This window comes from Phoenix dactylifera, chromosome 14 (assembly GCF_051530095.1).
Source record: "Phoenix dactylifera cultivar Ajwa chromosome 14, Ajwa_hap1_PhDact_Kaust_v1.1, whole genome shotgun sequence".
Lineage (NCBI taxonomy): Eukaryota > Viridiplantae > Streptophyta > Magnoliopsida > Arecales > Arecaceae > Phoenix > Phoenix dactylifera.
In genome coordinates, this window is record NC_143203.1 from 24,566,640 (window position 1) to 24,592,252 (window position 25,613).

Here is a 25,613-nt window from a genome sequence, read left to right on the forward strand (position 1 = left end):
ACTAAAAAAATAAATAAAATATCAAAGTTTAAGAAACGGCTATTTCATGCATTATTTTTCATCTATCTTGCAAGATTAAGCTTACGTTTCCAGACTGAACTACAAAATAACCAAAAACGGCAACTTTTTTGAAAATAAAAAAGAACAACAGCATTGGAGGTCGGATTTCTTACGAAGAGAACACCTCCAAATATAACAATCAGAATAGCTATTCCGAAACTCTCGTTGTAAACTTATTTTACAGTAATACGACTACGATTAAAGAGAACAGTACACGAAATTTTAGAAAGCATTACGTTTTCCTCCTCCGAGGACGGCATGCACCGGTTCCTTCCTCCCAAACAATCGTTTCTTTTTAAAACCAGGGGATGGGGGCTTCTCGCTTTCAGAATCGGAAGACGACGAACCTTTGTACTCATGGATCGTCTCCTCAACAGCAGCTTCCGCCATTCTTCCCTGGATATCTTCTAAAATGTAAAAGAATCAACAGAAAGCCAAAGAATCCAGAACAAAGCAGGAACAGATGGAAAAGAAAGGAGAAGGATGGATTTACTAAACTTTGATATAAATGATAAATAAAGAATAGAACCAAAACTATATCATCGAAAAAAGAAAATGGAGATCGCACTAAGAGAATCCGTCAACCAACGCCTTCACCAAAAACTGAAACTAAAACCGGAAAATGGAGGAGAGGAAAAGGCGGGGTTCTCTTCCCTGGTTCGCGCCAAGACAATCGGACGGCCAGGGGTCATAAGTAACGATCTAACGGTCAATACGCCACGTCCTCTCTTGAGAAGAGAGAGGTTCTTGGACGGTTGCACGTGGAGGCAATCGCGAGCTCCAAGGAACGCCGAGGAGCAAATCCTCCGCTTGGCATGAGAGGATCGACGCAATTCCGAGCTTTGATATAGGGAGATTACCGTATGGAAGCAGGATTGCGTCCATCAAGGTCTTTCACACCCGGATCGAACGGCCAATAACTGTGTACAAGTGAAATAAATCAACAGCCAATAATGAGTGCGGTACACAGAAGAAGTTCATGGACCATTATCCAGTTGCAGTTTCAATGGATGGGAAGAAAGTTTCAACACCCTTGGCCTTCCTTGTTCGAGTACAGGAAATTTTGGAGAAGCTCAACTGTCACAGCCAAATGGGTTTCTGACTGTCGAACAATAAAATGAGTTCAAATCAAGAGCACCACCCAGATAAATTTAGTCATACTGAGATGCAATGATTGAAACAAATGTGGTCACTCATGCATATTCAGCTACATGGCCTTTACAATGCAGCAATGTAATAATAATTTCTTTCCTTGGCAAACTATATATCATCCATTTCCCAAACAGTTGAAGCAATTGATATGAGAGTTAAACAATATTCATCAAAAGATGTGGAAGAAGATGCGGGTTCGATCCCCACTATCCGCCCGCGATGAAGTAATGTACTATGATAAAAAAAATTCGGTCCTTCTGATACTGCTGATTCCATCTTTCTATCGTTCAAGCTAGTCCCAGTCCTTGTTGGTAGAGCGCAGTTCTAGTTCTCTTTCCCTTTCTTTGATCGAGCGCAGCACTACATTTGGACTCTCGTCTTTGAAACTCCATATTCTGCAGCAATGCGATAGCAAATTACCGTATAAATAAAAAGCATTTTCATAATTATACATGCCTGACTCCAATCAGAAAAAAGTCATGGTGATCACTTTGCAATAATTGTTTAACTAAAATCTGCATGAATATAATTTTGTTGAGAAGAGGAGATGAAGGATTGCCATTGTACCAGCTCCAAATGGGGCCAAAAATGAGTTGAACAATTCATGCAGTATCAGCATGAACAAAACAATGCTTGGATGAAATGAAAGAATATCAAAGGGCAATTGCAAAGTCATCAAAATCATCAGGTGCTCATGAACTTTTTACATCTCAGCTATTAGAGCAAAAGGACCCTAACTTATATCCTTCAGAACCAGAACCAAACATGTGCCACTCGAGCATTAATTTTGTAGCCAACTCATTAGAAACAGTGGCATTCAAAAACATTAAATTTCACAAAAGCATCAAATAAACTTAAATTTAGAGTGCGTGAAAAGGGTAGATAAAGGCGGGAATTCAGATGAACTGTAAAATGTGCAGCACCAACAGTTGAATGAGCAAACTCTAAGACGCGACGACAACATCCAACAAGTTGCAGTCAAGAAGACATGTTCTCATTTCTCACACAAGAAGCAAAAAAGCATCAATTGTTAACTAAATCAGGTAGGGGACAAAACAAGCGCTTACATCTTAACTACATCATGCAAGGAACATTTAGCATACTTCCAGGCATAAAAACTACCCTAATTAGGATTTTGCCAAAAAAATTGCCGGTAATAAAAGCATCAGCAGTTCACATCCAAGTCAAAAACAAATTCGAAATAAAGAGGCAGAGATGACAATCTAGAATGGAAATTATGCCTTGAATAGGGACCACTGCATGTCTGCTGCCAAGCATGGAGCAATCAAGTTAGATAATTCCCATTAAACAAGTCAAGATTCTACATCAAATACATGTCTTTGGCATATGGATCAAACTTCTAAGATAGCCAAAACGATGACTGACATGATATTTACCTTTTGAAGGAAGGGCAAATTGTAGGTTAATCAAGCAAGTAGTCCGTCTGACTACAATATCAAAAGCATCACCAAACAGGTAATATTTTACCATGTTTCTACAAATTCAGGTTCTGAAATATAATATCCCAACAACACATGCATAAAGAGAAAATTTTGCAACAGAAAGGTGGATGTAGGATCATTTGCAGCAGAAAAACAGCCAAGAAAAGAAAAGGAACAGATGGTTACCCTCATTTTTGCTATAAATGTGATCAAACCCTCATTTTTTTGCATACTTTGTCATTCTGAATTTGGCTCATGTTTCTTCTTTTTGCTTCCATGGATGTTTTTTCTTTAGGTAAACTTTTTTGTATTTCCAGGTTTGGCTTCAATAATCTTCCATAAAAAGATTTTTCTCAACCATTCCTTCCTTAGGTGGAGAAATTTTTTGGTAAAATACAGAACATCATCACAGTGCTAGATTTTAACGGTCCAGAATTAATCCCACTGTTGACCAACCATCTGTGATCAGACCATCTCCAATTCACTTACTGTCGGCCTTTCTAAATTCAGCTGTGCACTGTTTAAACAGTCCAAAAATTTAAATTAAGATCTTCGATACCATCCCAAACCACCCGATTTAGGGCATACCGAGCCATACCGGATGTCTACCAGGACGGTTCTGGCCTTCAAATTAAGAAACTGGTAAGGGAGGAAGAGAGAGAAGGAAAGAGAGGAAAAGAGAGAGCATGAGGGGGAGAGGAAGCGGGAGAAAGGGAGGGAGAGAGAGGAAGGGCAGCAGAGAGTGAGAGAGGCGGAGGGAGGCTTTGAAAGCCCTCTCTCCCATTCTCTCTGCTCTCTCCCTCCCTTTCTCCCTCTTCCTCCTCCCCCTCTCTCTTTTCCTCTCTTTCTTTCTCCCTCTCCCCCTCCCTCTCCACCGCCCTCTCCCTCTCTCTCCCTCCCTTCCTCCCTCTCCCTCTCTATCTTCCTCACTCTCTCCCTCCCGTTTTACTTTATCGGTTCATACCAAAACAACACAGCACAATACCGTACCGTACCATACCGCCAACCTATTGTACGGGTGCCAATTCCAATATTGCAGACTTTGATTTAAATAGATTTCCACTTTAAAGTCAGTTTTGTAACTTACACAAATCTAACATATCACTAAATCAATAAATCATTCAAGAAATAATACTTACATAAATATAATATGTTTACATGCACATCTGGACACACAAAAGTAGGAACGTAAAACCTCCATGTCCAAATGGAATTATCTACATGTTCCATCTGTCAACACACGTCCGCTTGCTACACGGACATAACTGACCCTTGTGGAACCCAGATAAAAACAAGGCAGCTATATGGTGTACAGCAAATTTACATGTTCTTTATGAAAACACATGTAGATTCAGCAATTATATTATATTTGTACTATTCCTAATTTCAGTAAAGAATTGAAAGACTTCTGAAGTCCATATAAATAGCACAAACATATAGTATAAAGTAATGAGATCATTAAAGTCAAACACAGGCAAATCAGAATGAGGAAGACTAGTACAAAGGAGTGCAACATTTACAACAACGAGCAAATATTCCTAATGAAATTCACTTGAGCAAGGATATGCATACTATCATAAAAGTGTGGGAATCTAAAGTTCAATAACCAGTAACGTAATTAGCAAAATTTTTTATTTCAACAGGAAGACAGATGAAGAGTAATTAAGAAGCAACCCAATACAAATATACATATATATACACACACTAGTATTTTGTCTTGATTTCCTTGCCTCTTTTATGATCATTTGTATATCTTTATTTTCTGTTCTCAAAACAATTAATCGCAGCAAATGGTTAACTAGCACCTGTTCTCAATGTACTATTTAACTTCCTAGTCTCTATATTTGATAAAAAGTCAGAAATTCACCTTCATTTTTGTTCTCCAGTTTGACTCTAATGATTCAATTTAGAAACTAGTAGTCAAACAACACAAATTTAGAGTGTGCAGATCTAAAAACATCTGAATAATTATTTATATGTATGTATGTGTATTTTCATGTCCAAAAGTATCCATGTATACTCACCAAAGGTTTTCTGATCCAAATTTTAGAAAGAATAATATAGTGGCTTACAGAAGATCATCAAAATTCACATATATAAGGTACAGCAACATGATAAGTCTAACAGTTCCAACTCCCATCTACTCCCAAAACAACAGCATTGCGGATCATTACATCACTGTTCCAATACCTTAGGATGTTTTTCATCAGGAGCAGCTGGAAGATGGAGCTGGAATCCACTTCCTATGCTTGACTTCAGCCTGCTCCCCAATCAAGTCAAATGGTATATTGGCATCTTTTGGCAAAATCCGAACCCAAGCTCCACACTGCAGCCCCAACTTTAGTCACATGAAACACATGGAAGTAAACTTACATTTCAAAACCCATAGCAGGGGCTGCCAGCTCCTCCCGGAAATGCCATTGATCCATTTAATTATTAGGTTTAACCTCTCTAAGATTCATTTTCGAATCAGTACAAATGCCTAAAGGAAATTCTGATTATGAGCTTGCCTTTGGTATTTATATTATGCATGTCATTCTCCCAAAAGCATTCAATCATATTCAGAAATTGAAGGCCGGTAAATTTGCAATTGAAGCATTCATGCGAGATCATATCTAAATACATAAAAGGAAGCCAGAAAACAACATAAAGAATCTAGATAAACAGTATTTATATTCAATGATCAAATTTCTCAGCTAAATTGCTCAAAGTCACAAGCTAATACGCCAGAGGATGGCACCCAAGAATCAACTTCAACCTCACATCAGAGGATGCAGCAGGACAACTAAGTTTTGAAATATCGTTAGCATCTCCCATTACATAAAGCTTTATACCAAGAAGAACGTGAGGTTTTTCAACAACTTCAATGACTCGTTTGATTCGTGGGAAAAGAAGGAAAGAAAGTATGGTCAACGGAAAAATGTAGAAAGGTCACTTGTTTGGTTGGAGTTTTCAAAGAAGAGAGATAAAAAAGTAGCATTTCCATGAGATAAGATTTCCATGTTTCATGAAAAAGAAAAACCCACGAGAAATATAGAAAATCTACTTTCCTACTGGTTGAAAATTTGTATTCTTTTTTTTTCAAAACTACCCTTAAGCCATCAAAATCCATGGATAAAGTCTTTCCCTTATTAAGAATATAATAGGTATTTTACACAACTTTTTCAAAAAAGTAGATGCTCAGCCAAACATAAATCACTCTAGAATGGTCACTTTCTCATGGTTAACCAAACATGTCAAATTCATTTTCCTAGGCATCATATTCCCAGAAATCAGCTTTTCGGATAAAATATTCCGATGAGGAAAAATTCTTCTGACGAACCAAACAAGTCCCAAAGGATTTCTATGAGTAGCTCTGCAAATTTAGTAGCTAAAGCTCATCGATCATTACACAGCCTGCACATGTTTCTATGCAAGCAACCAATAGACCATCTTCTAGAACTAAAAGAGGGATAACAAAGTGATTGAAACAAGATTGTTGCCAAAGAATAAGTTGATTGATGAAGCAAGACAACTCAAGTTTTGAAATATTATTAGCATATCCCATTGTATAAAGTTTTTATACCAAGAAGAATGTGAGATTTTTCAACAACTTCAAAGGGTTTCTATGAGTGCCTCTGCGCATTTAGTAGCCAAAGCTCACCAATCATTACACAGCCTGCACATGTTTCTATGCAAGCAACCAATAGACCATCTTCAAGAACTAAAACTGGGACAACAAAGTGCTTGAAACAAGATTGTTGCCAAAGAACAAGATTACAGGATGTCATCATTTATATATATATATATATATATATATATATAAACACTGAACTGAAAATGTGTGCAAAGAATTTCTGCACATGGCTTAAAAACCATTAGTTGCCCTCATTGGCATGTCAGCAGCCTCAACATAATAACTCTTAGATTTACTCATCTTGAAAAAGCTGTAAACAGATACCTGGCAGATAACACTCCTGCACGGCTTTCCACCTACAGGCACGTAGAGTAAATTCATGGTAATCAAGAGTGACAAAATAACATTTAATTAAAGTCAGACAGATAATAAAGAATAATAAAAGCAGGTAAAGATAACAAGAGACGATCATCATATTACAATCAGATCTGCAATTCTGATACAAATTTCAAAACTAAAGGCATAATTTAGAAAGGTCAGACATCATAAACATAAAGATATATCCATAAACACCAAGAAGAGTTGTAACATTTTTGGATGTTTCATAGGTGAAAGCAACAGACATCTATAATTTCAACTACACATTACACAACATCTATGACCTCAAATCCTGGTTAAAGTCAGCAATATATCAATGCTATGGACACAATCAGGGACATGCTACTCCTGGTGCTAGCCGACAAAATAAAGCTCGGCGACGCAGATTCTGTTGAATGTTAATACTCCAAAGCAGACATATCAAAAGCTTCAGCCATGAAACCACACCCTTCTGAGCACAGCACCGCTGCAACGGATTGGGTATGGCAACACTGTGACTACACTGAACTGACACTTAATTTCAAGAGAAACTAATATCTGGCATCCAAAACAAGGTTTTTACATTAATAGCAAAAAGTACTCCGTAAAAGAAATCCTTCTTGCCATCCACCATCTATGGCTTCCATGAGAAAGGTTACATAGTTCAACTCAAGTCAGTTCCAAAATCCAGCTTTCGACATATGTATGGACTAAGCCTCCTTGCCTTCAAACCATGCGGCCTCATAGGTGCAGCTGGACATGTCTCTGCAACACCCGTTAGGAAAGGCAAAGAAGTGGGTGTCTTGAAACCTTCAGAAGGATTAGATTCAACTGGCAACCTCTCAACAGAGATCTCCTTGAGCTCGCTTGAAACAATCAGATCAAAAAACGACTTACAGATCAATTTCAAGAAGCGATCTTCCTGTGCAGCATCTTCAGAGGCATTGGCTTCTACATTCTCCATGGAGTCGCTGCAGGAGTCAAATTGTAACTGCCGGCGAAGAGGGATTTTACTTTCCCTCGTCATCTTCTTTTTCGGTGCAAGCATCAAATCTTCTGGGCCTGGAGCAAATGGATTAAATATGCTTTCAGTCGGAGTCTGGCAGCCTGGAACAGCATCCTCCTCCTCAGTCTGATCAGAGGACGATGAAACCTCTACTATTTCTCTATCCACGAACGGGGTCACTGGATCAAAGTCTTTTCCATTGCCAAGTTTAAGGAGCCCAACATCTTGACCTTTTGAATCGCTGCCTCTTTCCAAGCAGGGAGCTTTGCAAGAAACTAAAACTGCACCTTTTTCCTCTTTCTCCACCTTAACTCCAGAACTCATTTTTCCATCCCCCATATCATTACCTTCCAAAACAGTTTCTTTCTCCAAGGATGAGACTTTGGGAGACAAGGAGTCTGTCGCACCATCTATCATTTCAGACTCCATCTCTATAAACTCGATGATGCTATTTTCTGGAAGGGTAACTTTCTCCTTGCACATGCAATACAGGAAGAAAACTTCTTAAGTTCTAGTTTCTCCTTGTATCTACGGCTGGAACTTGCCTTCCTTTCTCCTCCGGGCCATTGTTCCAGAACGCTACAACCGAAAAAAAAAAAAAAGCAGATTGAAAGTCTAAACTCCGAACCTTCGCACCAAATCAGCCAAATGAACACGGGATAGTCGTGTCTGTTCGCAAGAAAAACCCTAAGCATAAGAAAAAACACATCTTTGATCTCAGAAAGCAAATAAAGCGCAGCAACCTCGGAAAAACGAGGATTTTTTTTTGCATCAGAAATCCTATAATCAGTTCAAAAGGAATTTTTTTTATCTCAAATCGATCTAAATCTTTTAAAAAACCACAAGCCTTATTAACGCAACATTTCTGGTGAAACATCTAATCAAGAAATTCAGCAAACAAGCCTCGCATGAATCTGGAGCAAAAAATCCGATCTTGTCCCAAAAAAAAACGACCTTAACCTTCCCAATTCTTCGCATAAAACCTAAACCCTAACTTAACTTTTTGCGGCCTCAAAACCCCACAGCCCCGCCAGGTCGAATCATCTGAATAGGAGGACGATGGACGAAAGCGTACCTCTAGAGAAGGGCGAACTGCGGCGGAGAGAGAGAGAGAGAGGGGGGAAGGGGGGCACGGATTGGGGTTTTCTGGTTGGCGGGAGACGACGGCGGGATTCCTGAAATCCGCGGAATTGGCACGCCGACCAATTTATATCCCACAACGCGCGAACGGCGGCTAATCCAACGGCTAATATTGTATCTAAAAATGGCTCTTGGGATCCGTTCATGCCGTTTTCAGCCAATGAGAACTGGCCACGTTGCACATAGGGCAATAGTTATCTAGAATCTAATGCTGTTCAGACTCGCCCCAGCAAACCTGACAAAGGTGTCACTGGAGGCCCATTTTCTACCGTTGGATTTTGTATGTACAATAAGAAGATTTGAGGTTGAACCGCCGGGAGGGATATGAAAGGGTGCCAGGGTTGAGATGGGAACCAAAGTTACTGATTTTAGATTTGATGTAGGAAATAAAAGGTTTCATTTAAACCCTAATGAGCAACTCAGTGGATGCTTTCCAGATTACGCATGTCATATGGGATGTTCATTTTTATAACAATAATATGGTGATGCAGAAAAATTTAACATGTGTTATAAGTTGATAGGAGCCGATCTTAACAAAAGATTATTCTCTGTATATTGGGTTGGCCTATATATATTTGACCCTTCTTAGATTTCGTGATGGTCGGAATTTTGCGCAAACAAACTTTTTTTTTTTTTTGGTTATATGGTTGATGCATAGCTCTCCCATAAAGCAATCACCGTATTTAGACTATAAATTTAACTAGCAATATGTAGAGAACCATCTTCAAGATAATCTATTTATTTAATATTATGAAAATATTTATATTTTTTTATTAGTTACTATTATAATTTTTTGCCTAAACAGCTTGCGCATATAATTGAATAGCCTTCCAATTTTGTTTTTTTCTAGCCGGCACAAATTGTTGAAGATTTCTATTTATTTGCATGAGATCTATTTTACCAAATCTTTACCATGTCTAAAATTAAATTGAATGTAAAAACATGCTGATATATATCTCTGTGTGTGTGTATATACATACATGTATATAGACACAGAGATGTATTATAAATTAGGGGTTTTAATAAAGAATAGCATTGGACGGTGACAGTGTCAAATGAAAATTCTTGAATCCTAATCATGAAAAATTGCATCAAGGTATATGGCAAGTTTTAAAAAGTTGTGCAATTCATACATGCGCCCAATTCATTGGGGTAGTTGAATTTAGGCGAAAAACTTATTAACAAACATATCTTGCTACATGGGAAAGTTCTAAAAAATTCCTATTGACTTAAGTTAGAGAAAATTCATTACCACCCATCTTCAGACCACCAAAGCTCCAGCAATACCAGGCTCCACTAATTTGCACTTGTTGAGTAACCTGTGCTCCCACCACAATACACATACATGCATGCGTGCGCACAAAATCATCCATCCTTTTTTCCTTTTAGGGGTATGTTTGGATGTTGTAAAATTGCTTAGAAAAACTCTTTTTTTTTGTTGAAAAATCTACTTTTCTGTTTGTCTATTTTGCGAGAAAATTAGCGAATTCGAAAAACTTCTGACTAACTTTATGGATAACTTTCCATCTCCATGAAAAAGACTTGATTTTTCTTGTCATTTTCTATGGATTTTTCTCACAACCAAACATATACTAAATACCTTCTTCCTTTCTTCCTTTTTCCTCAAGAATATCATTTAATCAAAGTTATTGACGAGGGTTCAAATGAATAGAGTATTAACTATGCCCTGATTGATTAGTTCAAACATACACGCAGATTTTCTTTCCCAATTCATTGAGTAGTGAGCGTGAATCATGTAATATTTTTCTCCTTGTCCTCAATCATGTAACTTATACCTTAAGAATGGTTGTTATTTTAAATCAGATTCAATAAGCCCTCAGATAAAATTTTTGTCACAAATATTCATCTATATTATATTCCACCTAACTTGATTAGGCAATAGGCTAAATCTGGGTCCAAATTAAGACTCGATGATGAAAGCTGGTAGTCTTGAGGCTCGGTTTGACCCAACTCATTTGCAAGCCTAAGATATATAAATAGTTGGTGAAAAAAATATCACAAAAATATTTTGAAATCATTGTGAATGCAATTCTTCTGTCACCAAATAGTAATTATAGATATATATATATATATATATTGAAAGGAAGCAAGACTGGGCAAAAGAAAATTAACCAACCGAAGAATAAACGCTTAGTAGTGTAACAGAGTTCATAATAAAATTTTGTCAGTATACAAAGATCATCAACAAACAAAATCCCTCAATAAGGCAGAAGCGCCAAAATTTGGCATCACACTTTTAATGATAAATTATTTTGACAGAATAGTTTTTATGACTAAAAAAGTCACTAACACTAGTTTAGAGACTGATGGGAGGCAAAATGGATCGTCCTGTTCTTGCATGGAACCACCCAATTTTTGCCGAGCATACCCCGAGCAAGTAATGACGCCCCGGCCCAAACCTGAGCGCCCTACAGAGTCGATCGAGAGTCAAAGAGGGCCCATCAACTGTAAGTACCTACAATGATGCCCTTCGAGCCAGGCTTGGGGCGCCTTGCAAAGTCGACCAAGAGTCCAAAAGGCTCCCATGACTGCAGGTATCTACAATGACGCCGGTCCCCTCAACCAGAGGCCAGTCCGACCTTGAACCTTGCTGAAGGCCAAGCCGACCTCAGCCAGATCTCTCCGCTGCCATGACCTCAGGGCACCCTACTGAGCAGACTTCAGAGTTGAGGAGGCTAGGCTGACCTCAGAGCCCGTCGAACCGACCTCACCAAATATATGTCGCGGCCTCTAAGTCGGCCCGACCTCAGCACCCTACTGAGCAAACCTCAGAGTTGAGAAGGTTAGACCGACCTCAAAGCCCGCCAAGCCGACCTCACCAAACATATGTCGTGGCCCCCAAGTTGGCAAGTTGGCCCTACCTCATCTCCCACTGAGTTGACCTCGTCAAGTATATGCTGCGGCCTCCAAGCAAGCCCGACCTCGCTCGCGGCCGCATCAACGTGCGTACCTATGCACGCACCCACGCCTGCACACATGGTCGTGCATTACAACCTCACCGCACCATACTTTTCGTGCTGACCACGCCATGACGCGTTAACTAAGGACGACGCCATGCTGCCCCAGCCATGCTTGGTGTCAAGGACCATACCCTGCCACATCTGCCAAACGCCATGCCGTTTACAAGAACGGCCTACACCGTGTGCCTCAAGCAAGCCCTGGCTGCATGCCACCTAGTTAAAATCATCTTCTTCCATGATGAAGATAGGTCATACCTCCGTCACCTGGGCATCTTTGCGAGAACTATAAATAGCCCACATCAGAAAAAATATAACATATAAAAATATAGATTGTGAAAAAAATTAATAGTTTTTCCATCATCTAATTTTTATTTTAAATTATGTTAAATGTAGAGAAATACATTTTGCAAATTTAAAAGCTTTTCTCTTATCTAATTTCCATTTCAAAGAAAGAAAGGAAAAGAGTGTCGTACAAATTGAAGGTTTCCCTCATCTAATTGCGATTACGGGAAAAAAAATAAAAAATTAAAAATCGAGAAATTGTTTATGTCAGAAGTGGGATTTGAACCCACGCCCTCTCACGAGGACCAGAACTTGAGTCTGGCGCCTTAGACCACTCGGCCATCCTGACACCGGTTGTTACTTTCCAATTTTATTATATACGAACGGTTATAGAATAACTCATCCCTCCAAACCTTCGTCCTCTTTACTCTTTTTTATAAAGCGGCTTTACTTTTATTTGAGCCATCATGAGGCCATTTGCCCCCTTTTTTTTATATTTGCTGTATCTGAAATGTTATTAGATGTTGCAATAGATATATAAAATGTTGGATGTCAGATTATCATTGTTTTCGCTGAGTTTTGACATAGTCTTGTTTTCTTTTGTTTTTCCTTTAAGTTGGGATTTTTTTTGAAGAAAAATTTTTAAAGGAATAATGGAAAAATTAGGGATTGCAGTTCCATGGAAGCAATACTAATGGAGTTCTAGTGGAACCCACTGGGATGGTTTTCAAGGATAACACCTATTGAGTTTAATATCATATTTAGTGATATTTTATATTCAATTATCATAAAAAATAATATAGTTGGGTAACAGTTCATTTAGTGAGTTAGAATACTCTACATAGTCACACTTTCTTATTATCCATATTTTAAGACCAAGATACGTCTTGATGGTCATGGTAACATGGTTACTATGTCAATACTTATGTCTTTTAGAAAATCAATCAGCTTTAGTTGTGATCGCTAACTCATGTCATATTTGACCGTAATAATAAATAAAATATTGTCTCTAAAACGAAAAGATGCAGCATCCCCAAAATCTCTCGAGCGAATAGTTTATATGCTCACACTAAAAGAATCTAAATTTTATCTGATTGAGTATAATACCTAATAAATTCGCAAGTCAACAAAAGCATTCGAACACAGTCAATGATAGCAAAACTTATATGTAGTTTTTCTTTTTTTGTTGCTTTTTTCTTGTTTTTTATTTTATTTTAGCTTAATTTCTGTAGGGAGGTGGAGGGGAACCTATATATAATTTAGTTGAAGTTTTTATTTATATGATTAATCTTTCGTGTTTAGGTCATTCTAGATGACTTTGTGGTAGAACACTCTTCATGGATCCCAGAAATATGTTACTAAGAAATTAATCACCCATCACACATTTAGTTTTGTATTACTTGCAAATTTTGATTTACATATAATGCAGGGTCATTTTTAAAAGGCTTAATAGGTACTGGCCCGGTAAGAAATTGTGGCATATATTCAGACCTAGGGCTCATAATACTGCAACAAGAAAGATGCGACACGATTATAAATTAATCACACAAAACACAGAGTATATGGGAGATTTACGCGATCTGGCTTATAGCTTGGGTGAATCAATGGAGTCGATGGAGGAAATTAATGCTTCTATCCTGTGTGCACGAGTGGAGCCAGATGAGGCTCCTTGAGAAGAGTATGAAAAGGTGGCCCTCAGATAACGAAGTTTCCAACTCCAACTCATCGCCTTAAAATACTTCTTGGACAGGATTCAACTCGGAAAGCTGTAGCAAATCAAATGCGAAGAAATTTGAATGCTGCAGAGGGTTTAAAAAGTTCAGAATGGAGGCTCTACTTGCAGGGGTTGGAGGTATCTTTCGTTCGAAAGGAGGATTCACTTTTCTTTCGCACAAACCCACCATTAGATCACCTACTGCATGAATATTAAAGCACTCCAAATTTCATAATTCATCCATTTGTATAGATTTCAAAACAACCAATAATAGATTTATACGAAGGAAGATGAATACTTCCTTCATGCGAATGAGACAACCCCGACCCCACCAGCAGTGCATTGGTTCTTTGATGGGGCCTAACATCATCTCAAATAAACATTGTATACTATCACTATGCAATTAAGCAGCTATTTCCATTAAACTTCAAGTCACAATAGACTTATGAGATTACAATGTGTCCTTGAGACATAAGATGCCAATTTGTCGCACTCTCTTGATAATAAGAGACAAGCCAAACTTGGGCTATGTTTGCCGACAATCTAACCTATGACTTATCGGGTTGCCGGCATGTTAGATCAAGCGGATTGATCGGCGAGTTTGGTCTACCTAAGAAACAAGATTTGATTTTACCTCAGTAAACGGCCTTCACTAATTTCAACCAGAATGCAAATAATACAAAGGGATTAAGCATAGAGGAAAATAATAACCCACAGATAACCGAAACAAACTAATGAGATTAATTTCATAGGAATATTTGAGCTATGAGGAGTAAAAGAATTAATCATGATAAGAGGGGGGAGAATAAGTTGTTTCCAATGCTCCAATCATAACCTATTATGTCACTCAAATCTTATATAGAAGGAGGAGTAAGTCGACTCCATTGCTTGTATGTGGACTCGAATCACTCCCTTGATGATAGAAAGATGTCTATCGCCAACTTCACAACTCGATCGACTTCTATGCATGAAAGGGTTGATCCTCCACTTCATGGGTCCCTCGATCTCCACATGCCGACATGTTTGAACCTCCAATCCTCGATGTCCATGTAAACGTAGGATAAACCTCTTCTCCGAGTCACCTGATGTCGATGTAAGACTAAATTGAACTTTCCCTGCTCGGGTAGAATTGGAGTCACAACTATCGATGGTTGGAAAATCATTCACTACTAAGAAAGACTATGGATGCTGAAACCCTAGAAGAAGGTCATCAAAATAAATGCTTAATGGGCCGTTCCATGACCACTGTGTTTAATTATTTATAGATGTCGATTTTATCTTTTTCTTTGTTACTTCAAAATGGATCCACAATATGCACTGTTATTTTGATCAACAAGCCTTGGTCGGTCAAAAGCCCAAACATCCACGGCCTATCCATGTTGTTCAGTCCATTCATAGGCCTCCTTAGGCCAGCCTTCGTAGAAATTGGGCTAATAAAGAGCCCATCGCTATAAACCGCATTATTGCCTTGGAAAACAAAACAAAGAATTGAAATACTATATATAATCTTCGGCGACTTTAAATAGAACAACAAAAAGCACAGAATTACAAATTATAGAGACAAAAGCTCTAAATATCAGTTTCACTTCATTCTTTTAACTCATTGCGATGGCTGTCCAATTTGTGATTCTTCTTCACTTGAAGGAAGGCCTGCTATTTCTCTAAGTGGCTTCCAAACAAACTTCCTCCTGCATCAAAATAAAAACTACTCATCAGATTGTTTCCAAACAAAAGGGACTCAGAAGCTTGAACTAATGGCAAAAATCACTTATATATCCTCAAATGAACTAACACTTCTTCAGATGGAAACTTCATTACCAGTTACCACATTCTGCAATGACCCTGACTTTTGGGCGAAGGCTGGGAAGCAATGCGAGGAATTGTAACTCGGCCTTTGAGAGAACCTATAAAAGAACAACCACCAAGGAAGGGCAAGATCTTAGTGACTCTTAAGAAGTCATGGCAATATTTGAGACAGGATAGATAGAGGCAGAGAGCTTAACCTTGGCTTCAATTATCCATACAACAAGGCCTTTGGCATTTGGAGGCAATAAGGAGAGCCGGTAGTCCACCTCAGGAGGGAAGTACCATCTTGCTATGGGTTGCCGTCCCAGGTGCGGCTGCATTCGTTTTATTTTCAAGTTAGGCATGGGTGAGCGATGGAAAGTAAAAAAAGTTGGAAGAAAACGATGGGTGCATATGCTAATGTCTGATATCATAATCCATATGAGATTTTTTTTTTTTTTTTTGGAATCTCATCGTGTGTCACAACCTAGAATCTCACCGAAAAAGGCTAGTCCAAAAGTATTTTTTGGTTTTGAATTTCTTAGTATGTCCTCACCAGGCTAAGGGTTCAAATCCATTCAAATCTAATCACAACCACAATGATCAGCTCATAGTCAGCCTCCGTAAACCCATGAAGAGGTATCCCCTAGTCCACATAGTCTTGGATCGAGTTTGCTTTAATACTATATCATAACCCAGAACCTCACTCAAAAATGCTATTTTTTGGGTTACTTAGTCCTATATAAATACCCAAGATCTCTTTGGCGACTAATCGATATAAGACATAACACACGCCCCTATGACTCCTCACATCATGTGTTTATTTAATTTGTTTTGGCAGGAATGGACCAATGCGTTAAGAATTTGGAAAATAGTGGTGCCATGTATATGGGAACGTATGTGATGCTTAATCTCATCATATGCGTTTCCCTCATCCATTTAAAATCACGAACTCATAATCACAACTTTGGCATTTGAAAACAACATGACTATAGGTGATATTCAGATTTTTAAAAAAAATAAAGATAAAGAATATATTGGAATAAGTAATAAAGTAATGTTTAAAAGATAAGAAAGGTGGGATTATTAAAAATCTATATTTTCTCTAATGTATATGCCCATTCATGTGAAAGCAAGCATGAAAGATGTAAGAGCAAAAAGCATTTTGAGAACACCAGTAGCAGCAATAGCATGTAGCAATCAATCTGTAATTTATAGAAGTATCTAAAATTAAACCAAATAAAAGTTCAGTAAAAAAACAACGATAACTAATTAATGCTTGTAATTAGAGCAGGCACAACCTAATGAATACATGTGTACATCACACACGCATGTCATATACATGTAATTGTGATTCATACATCCAAGTTCTAATGCTTCTCCAATGTACATTCACCTATAATGCCGCTAAAGTTGCAGGATGAGAATGCATGTGGATGTGAAAACCACAATATGGACCACCAACAACACCCCCTTCATATAAGGTCGCATCTAATAATCATCGAGCCAAGAATTCAGAAAGATCAGGCCGCCGAGGCTCTGCCTAGGGATATCTTGCTCGTTGCTGCATATCGAGCAATCGTCTAAATGGAACGCATGATTCATCTTAGGTATGAATGTTAAGCCATTTACGTAGCGTTTATGGCTCTTAGGGGTGACTAGCAATCAAGCTCAGTTTGATGAAGCTTAAATATTTTGTCTCATTCGAAATGAATTGATTTCTAGCTTGATTTAGTATAGTCATGCGTTAGCTTGGTTCAAAATTAAACTCTAATTGAGCTTGAAATAATTGTAATAATAATAATAATTTAAAATTAATTTCAAACTAAGCACGATCAGATCTAAGTTCGATTCGACTCGGCTCTGCCTCCTAAATTCATACTCACTACTGGAAACTAAAGTTTTATAGGCAGTGCCCGTACTGTGATCTAGTAAGTGGGGAGGAGGGGATAAAAAGTAGTACGGACGGGGCAGACGGGGTGGATCTTGGTGAGGGTTGTCTCCGGGTCGCCGAGGCCGCGGGCGGAGAGGTCGAGAAAGCGGTAGCCCTGGTAGCGGAGTCGGGTCAGGTACCGACCCTCGTACCCGCCCTCGTGCGGCGGGTATATCGCCAATGCCTTGTGCTTCTCCACGTCCTCCAGGAACCGCCCAAGATCCGGCCGGACGAAATCTCCTCCAATGAAGTCCGCTAACCCGCACCTCACCGTCGCTGCCGTCCTCCGCTGCCGCCGCCCGGCGGCCGGGGTCGTGGTCGTCGGGAATTGGGAGGCCAAGCGGAGCGCTGCGGTGGCCATTCTTCTCCTTTCTCTCCTTTTGTTCTCATCCGCGGCAATCCATCCAATGGGAGGATTTCTTTCTGCTTCCAGTGTTTTGGATGAGTGGCGGTGGAGTTGGGAGCAGGGACTTGCGGCGGGAAAGGGGATAAGCCGGGCCCCGCTTTATTAGCTTGCCATTAACGGGCCACGGACAAGCCTACGGACCTATACCATGCATAAGATAACGGGCCTAGCTTGACTTGCCTGTCATAAGGCTTTTTTTTTTTTTTTTTTTCGCGCTAAAACGAGCATGTCATACTATACGGATACGAATATACCCAATAAAATCTGCAAATAAAAGGTTCCGGAATGCATCGGACAAGCCATCCTCACCAACCCATAGAATGCCTTCTGAGTGCCTGTCATAAGCTTTCACTTATAGCTATCTTTGTCTCTCTCTCTCTTAACCAAAAGTTCAGCTAATAGAACTATATTTTCATTTAGAAAACAACATATGTATGTATGTGTGTGCCTGTGCGCGCGCGTGTGTGCGTGCATGCATGTACATATGGAAGTATGTAGAGAGAGAGAGAGAGAGAGCTTATCTTATAAGTTTGGAACACATCAGCACTTTAGCATATTTGAGGCTCAAAAGGCTAACATAGGCTGGGGCAATGTTTCTGCTGTAACAGTAGAGAACTAGGTATGCTAAACTTGGCACAACCAGACTGATTACCTAGAATTGCGGCTAACTAGCACTTGATCTAACATATGCATGCAAGGCTCTGGATTTAACTGACCACGAATTGCCCATTATCCAAAAAACATAACAACACGATTTCATATTATATGTATAATATGGAGTGTCTAACTTGAAACAAAGAAAAGAAAATGTCGGGCTATTTGGCTTAAAAAATATTAGTTCAAACTTTTCTTGGGTTTAAGCATGGAAAGAAAGATCAACCACATGCGCTACTATATTTTATGGAGATGTTTAATAGTTAAGCTTGACTATTAATTTCATGGCTCGGATCCACCTAAATTGGGCTTGGTCTTGGGTTTGTCTCAATCAATTGGGATGGTGTCAATCCTAGTCCAAACCCAAGCAGAACGGTCGACAGCTTCACTCTGCTTGGTGACAATCCGGTGCCTACATGTCAACATTGTAATGCTATCAACAAATTACAGCCAATGGTAGATGAATCCCCTTCAAATTGTTAAAAACCCGATATTGAAAATAAATAGGCTGTCAATTATGTTGGCTGGTAAAGCCATTTGGTGTTCATATTAGTAACTAGTCTAAATCTAGCCCTCATGCGATCCTGGATAGACAGCCACGAGTCCTAATTTTGAAACAAAAAGAAAAAGGACAAAAAAAAAAGGACTGTGGAACTGCTAAATGCCAAATAAAACCTCATTGTTAGAACGAGAATCACATTTATTGCTGGATTAAGATTTCTAAAAGGAAAGGAAAGCCCATAGCAGCTGCCACGCCATCGAGACAACTCAATTTTGTAGCTATCATAGACCAAGATGCGTGCACGACTTTAGCGTACCGGGCCGGATCTTTTCACAAATGTAGCCACGACCGCTGCTTCCCCTTTGGCGGGCGAATTTTTAAGCACACGGAGCCATTGAGGGGTCCATCCAATAGCCGTGCAGGCTTGGGTTAAGAGGGCGGCAAATGGATAAGTCCAAGGGAACAAACGTCCGCCATGGTTCAATGTTTCCACGTTGCCCAAAACCAATTACCTGCAGCCCATTTGCTTGAAGCACAATATCAAAATTTATCGGCCGGTGCCCTACCATACTAGCACTAAATCGATATACAGTTTCATACTGTACCGATATTTGAAATATCTTACCATTTTACACTGTACTATATGGTGTAAGAAAATTATACTGATATCGAGTTCGGTACCGAGGCGGCGATATGCTACAAGCTTACGTTCATATATATATTTTATAATGAAAAATAATGTAAAGAGAGAGAGTGTGTGCGTGCTTTTAATATGGCTATAAAGATGCTCCAAAGGGTTATATATATTTTATAATAATTTTCCTATGCATCTTTTTTTATTTGAGTTTACCTTCCTTAGCTGAATTATTAATGATTGCTCAAAACCACATCACAGATGGACCTTCCTATTTTAGTCAGCAGACGCCTAATAAACGGCCTTTGGTACGCTCGAGAAGTCGCTACATCAATTGTTCGATATATGTGATGATAATTCAGATGTTTTGGCTGCCTGATGTAGACCAGTGTAACTCTTTTTCAAAATCTTGATCTCATCATTTGCACTAATGAGATAACGGGCGTCATTTGGATGGATATAAAAAAAACTAGACCAAGCAGTCAACTTATGCAAGTAGGTCAAGCCATCCACCATTCTTACAACCCCTCCCCTACCCAAAAAAAGCTACATTTTTCCATTTTTAGAATAACTTATTTTTAAGGCATTTTTAATGCAACTTTGATATAAAGAGATGCTGCAACAACGTAGTTGTACCACCGTTTATATGTTCTGCTCCATCTTGCGGAACATATTAAATGAGCCAAATTTAGCTTCTAAAGTATTTTTTTTTTCCATTTTTGCATCTATTAAACTTCTTCGAAATATTCGCATGTTTATTCTTCATAAGGATAAAAACTCAACCTATATGAGCTGGCTTGCTCAGGCTAAAAATAGAGCTAAACCTAGTTACAATGGTTGGTTGCCTGGATTAGGCCCAAGCTGTACTATTTCGAGTCAATATGAGTCAAGCAAATGCAATGCCACCTAATAGTGCGTAATCAAGACAGATGTCATTTTTACAGTCGTCGAACTATACACTTTTTCTTCTCTTTGCTTTTTCTAAAGGGGGACCAGATGATTCCCATCAAATTTAGTCGAATCAGGTCCACCAGCTCAGCGGTGGATCGGTCCAACTACAGAGCAACACTCGCAACCACGCTTGCATCACTTGAATTTTCTTCAGCTTTTAGTCCCCATGTTTGTAACTGTTGCTTCGTGGTTGGATTGGATATGGATATAGATATACGTGGACACATTCTAATGTGCTGGAAGAATTAGACTTCTAAGGCAGTTTAGACAAGCAGGTCATTTTGGAGGCCCAAAGGCATCAACATCACTAAAGATGGCACTTAACTAGCTACGGTTGTTCCCGTGGCAAGACTAAATAACATATGCATGTCCACTTCCTGCTACTTCGTTTTCTTCCATGCCAACGACATCCATCCTTCTCCGAGGACTTGTTGAGATGGTCTGGTACGTTTTGCATTGTACTTCACGGAGAGGGTCTAATTTTTCAAAGCAAAAATTTTCTGTGCATTGTGGTCATTGCTATTCCTGAAAATAGCATAGACACCAGCTTTAGAGCATGTTTGATTAGAAAAGTTAGACTCCAGAATGGAGATAAGAAGGAATAAATTTCATTCTGGCCATTTAGTTGAAAAGAATTCCATTCTGATTCTCATTTTAGAAAAGAATAAGATGCCACAATCCTCCAAAACTTAGTTCCCACTCTTTTATAGTATTAAAATATTATTTTGATTTCAATCACAAACCAAACATGTCGGAGAATATAATCGTTTTGATTGTCTTTCTAATCCATTCTGATTCTGATTCTGATTACAGACCAAACATGCCAAAATGGGGGCGGCATTGAGAGGAATAATCTTTCTATGTGGCTGTTTAGAGAGTTCATGTTTTCTTTAAATTGCTCTAAGGCAGGACATAACACTGTCTAATATTATTAGGTTGATTAATTCTCTTTGATTATTTGGTTGCACAAGAAACGGGAAGAGAACCATCAAAAATCTATGAAATAAGAGGTCTAGGTAGTGGCACTACTCACTTGATGATGTTATCACATTGACCTCTCAGCTCTCCATGAGAGCAATAGAGACATGAGATGGAAGAGCGATATTATCTTGAAAGCTTGTATTCAACTGCATCTATTATTATCTGAAGTTCCGAACTTGTGTTTTTCACCAAAGGTAGTCCTGCTTTATATCAGAGAGCTCAGCTACAAACCGTCTTAGGGCCGTACAGTCAAACTGAAAGAATAATAGAAATAATGGCCATTAGTTGACATTACCACTGTTCGTTCAATTAAAATAATATTTTATAGTTCATATTTTGGAGATATAAACATACCATACCATGGATTTGTGGGCATGTCATGATTTATACTATAAACTAGTGAATCTTCTTGAAGACGTCTAAGTTCTATCAAGTACATTTTGCCTTTCATCTTTCTCTTTTTGTTCTCCTGCTCTAGAGGGATTTTTTTTTTTTTTTTGAAGTGTGGTGGTTCACAAGGATACAGTTAGAGATTAGAACTTTGAAATGGAGTGAAAGTGTTTAGAGGGATTTTTTTTTAAAGAAAGTCATAAGGATCAACTGTTTATTTTCTTTATTTTTTTTTGAGAAAACTATTTCTTGCTTTTTCTATCTATCATTATCTCAATAAACTATATAATTTTTTTTTCTTATTTTGCTTGACAATGAATACTGTTCTCAAAAAATAAAAAGGTTTGCATCTTAATAAGATTGCAACTTAGTGGTGTTAGGTATGGCAACAAGTCGGATAGGTTATTATCTTTATCCATCTCATACTCATCTCGAGATAGGACCAAATAGGGCAAATAGAGTTAGACAAGATAGATTAGATAGATTACACAGGTTAGGCGGGTAAAACTACAAAACTCTTTTCATCCCACATACAAGTCAAACAAAGAAGAAAGAATATAAAAATAATTTTAGTACTTGACACAATATTTAAAAAGAGTTGAAGGCATGAAGCATAACAAACTAAATTTTCAATAATAATAGAAACATAACAAATAAAAATATTATTTTTTATTAATTTTAATGTCCTTTAAATTAAAAATCGTAATTAACTAAGATATGAACAACTAAGTATAATGGCATGTAACTTTTTACATATTCAATCTTTCTAATGAGTAGAGCACTGGAATAAAGGATGGAGAGGAGATTCATGAAGAGTTGTGTATGTTTAGATTAGGTTTGGGCCTGACTTTACCATTGCTCACACTTGCCCAGTATTTACTATTGGTCAGATAAAATCTGCCCCATTAAAATCAGATCAAGTCGGATATCTAATGGAGTAGAGTAAATCATTATTCTTAAGTGGTGCTGACGGCAATTTTACACTATAAAAGATGCATAGGAGTCATGTAACTTTTCTCTTGCAACTTTCACTAGCAACTCTCTCTCTCTCTCTCTCTCTCTCTCTCACACACACACACACACACAGAATTTGACAAAATCTAATCCAATTCATTAATGTGCTATGAAATAACTATAAAAAATCAAATATTCTATTGATGTTAAAGATGCAATTTGATCAAAAAAATAAGTTGAAGATGCAGTTACAATCAGATCAAGAAAAAATGCAGTTACTACCATATCAAGATGAACTAAGACTTCTACCAAACACACTCCTCTATTTATCAATTAAGCTTGTAGAGATGCGCATCTCTAAAAATTTGGACTTGGATGGTTACAGTACGAGATATCAAGAAGAGAACAGACAGAAAAGCCACACAAGAATCCTGGTTATTACTGAAGGGTATGATCATCCGTTTCACCCGCTGAGGGTCGCCAAAGCCCGGGTTGGGATACACAAAGGGATATATCGAGCACTTTCATCTCCTTTAACCTGACCGCCACCTTGCAAATTCCACGGAATCTACCCCTATCACGGGCCCCACCACATTTTGGAAAAATCCTGCCGTGATATTCCCTCATGTCACCTTCCTTGTCCTGTCCGACCGCCGACAAAACTGGCCCATTTTGCCGTTCCTTTTTTTTTCCTTCCTCCTCTTTCCACGAACCAGACGAATCCTAAAACATGGCCAGATTCAACGGAACCAATGAACCCACCTTCGTCGTGTCTCGTTTCAGCCCTGGCGAGAAGCAACGAGAGGACGCATGGAACTCCCAGGCGGCTAATTTTGCCACCAGAATTTTGTTTGCTAAATGGGATGAGAAGTTTCCCAGGCAACTTCCTATTGTACATCATTTTCGTGCATTAAAGTCTTTAAGAGTTTTCCATGGCTGGAGAGACGATGGTGCTCGTTCGGGCCTACATGAACTAAAGTCCGGCCTTTCCAACCTTCGTTTTGGGAACGTAGGAGTTCGTCACAATTTGGAAGCTGACCTGACCCATCACCAAACTAATCATTGTTATCAGAGCCCATTGGAGCAGAGTTGATTAGATCTAACATTTGTGCATCATGCCAGCAACTGGATGCATCTAGACTAGCTGTAAGTTTTGATATCTATTATGTTTCTGATGCAGGGCATGTACTTATTTTTTGGTACTCATTAGCTTAAAATAAGTTAAAGATAGCTGTCCAAACTTGAGATTCACATGCAAAATAGCTGATTCCTCCTCTGCCCTTTAAGAGCCGTATTCTGCCCACTTGCCGATGCAATTAAAAGATAAAGAAAACTTTTAATCAAACCACAGTATGATCTAGAAAGATTACTGGACTTGACGTGGACTACTTTTGCTACTATAAGTATTTAAGAGGATTGCCAAACTTGATGTGGATCATTTTGACCACTACGAGTATCTAAGGGGATCACTAAACACGACGTAGAACAATTTGGCTACTATCAGTATTTAGGAGGATTACCAATCTCGATGTGTAATACTTTGGCCATTACGAGTATTTAAAAGAATCACTAGACTTAGCCACTATGGATAACTAGTAGAATCATCAGACCTAATGTGGATTACTTTGGTCATTACGAATATTCAGGTGGATCAGTAAACTCGATGTGGAATATTTTGATCGTTAGGCGCAGGGCTGGACAGAATTCAGAAGCAAGATTTGCTATACTAGAAAGCTGAGTTACGTGTCAAACTGCTGGAGGTCATAATTTGGTCATATGATGTTCGATTGAGATGATTTTTTTTCAAAAATGGGATATCTTTTCGATATCTACAACTAGCTAAGAGGTTGAATTAGGATAAAATTCTACCATTTAGACCCTGAAACGGACCGGTTAAATCGAAAGTTTTGTTTTCGGGTAAGACTTTGATCGAGCGTAAGATAAATTTAATGTAGAAGTCGAGATCTACCTTCTCAAAATTTTTGTCTTTTTTAGAAATTTTTTACTAGTAATATATATTTTAGAAAAGAAAGTCTTAATAGGTTTACAAAGGAAAATCCGACCTAAATTGTATTAGGACGGAACTCAGATTATAAATAGAGGCTATGTATCTTATTTTTTTTATCCATCATTGAAAAAAAAAAACTTAAAGCTTTACCTTTGATTTTTTTTAGTTATTTTTTGAGAGATTTAACTTAAGTAAATTGAAGAAAAACCTTTGTTCTCTTCAGTGGGATCAGTGTGAAATAGACTGGCTTGCAGAAAAGAGCGGAAAAAAGTTGGGCTAAAGTGGATCGAAACACGGTGGAATAGACTGGACTACAGAAAAGAGAGCGGAAAAAGTTGGGCTAAAGTAGCACAGAAATCTCACAAAAGTTGATGTGCGGCATTTCTTTACAATTTTAAAATTCCTTTTATCTAAGAAGACGTCAGAAACTAGATTTCTTAATTTTTTTTGAAGCATTTTCAACTTTTTCTTTCCATTGAAATACTTTTTAGATAATATTATAAAATACTCATTTTCTTTAGAAAGTGCCTTTTTGTCTTCAAAGTTTCAGAAATATATAATTTTTGGGGTAGCATCGAATACGCCTCTGAGTATTACTTTTCCATTGCACCCCTTAATAATATTGACAGCTTGCACTGTTATATCTTAAATTTTCGGAAAAGGAT

General features: G+C 38.3%; 3 protein-coding genes and 1 non-coding gene across 9 annotated transcripts in view; all 4 read right to left on the reverse strand.

Moving 5' to 3' along the window:
• The window catches only part of LOC148700128 (reticulon-like protein B6), a 27,062-nt gene extending 18,233 nt beyond the window's left edge, over window positions 1-8,829 (reverse strand). For 2 of the 4 annotated variants that reach the window (XM_088710412.2, XM_089927133.1), the window contains exon 1: window positions 297-6,585. In XM_088710412.2, the coding sequence (XP_088566538.2) occupies window positions 297-450 (154 nt within the window). In that variant the 5' untranslated portion in view covers window positions 451-6,585. The other 2 variants (XM_088710411.2, XM_088710409.2) reach the window with 2 other exon arrangements.
• Window positions 6,817-8,831, reverse strand: LOC103705914 (unknown protein 1-like). Of its 3 annotated transcripts, none has more exons than XM_008789822.5 (2): window positions 8,709-8,831; window positions 6,817-8,212 (listed from the first exon to the last, which is right to left on the reverse strand). In XM_008789822.5, exon 2 carries the CDS (start codon window positions 8,114-8,116, stop codon window positions 7,292-7,294), a length of 825 nt encoding a protein of 274 aa, XP_008788044.1. In that variant the 5' UTR covers window positions 8,117-8,212; window positions 8,709-8,831; the 3' UTR covers window positions 6,817-7,291. The 3 variants fall into 3 exon arrangements, with proteins under 3 accessions (XP_008788044.1, XP_088566540.1, XP_089783260.1); XM_088710414.2 differs by having other exon boundaries at window positions 6,817-8,320; window positions 8,709-8,792; XM_089927134.1 differs by having other exon boundaries at window positions 6,817-8,302; window positions 8,709-8,791.
• Window positions 8,832-12,301: 3,470 nt separating this feature from the next.
• Window positions 12,302-12,385, reverse strand: TRNAL-CAA (transfer RNA leucine (anticodon CAA)). The gene has a single exon. It is a non-coding gene; the product is annotated as a tRNA-Leu (tRNA).
• A 2,850-nt stretch (window positions 12,386-15,235) lies between these two features.
• NDHN (NADH dehydrogenase-like complex N) lies at window positions 15,236-17,945 on the reverse strand. Its single transcript, XM_008789823.6, has 4 exons — window positions 17,503-17,945; window positions 15,754-15,870; window positions 15,569-15,654; window positions 15,236-15,438 (listed from the first exon to the last, which is right to left on the reverse strand). The coding sequence occupies exons 1-4, from the start codon at window positions 17,827-17,829 to the stop codon at window positions 15,351-15,353; spliced, it is 618 nt and encodes a 205-aa protein (XP_008788045.3). The 5' UTR covers window positions 17,830-17,945; the 3' UTR covers window positions 15,236-15,350.
• Window positions 17,946-25,613: the final 7,668 nt, after the last annotated feature.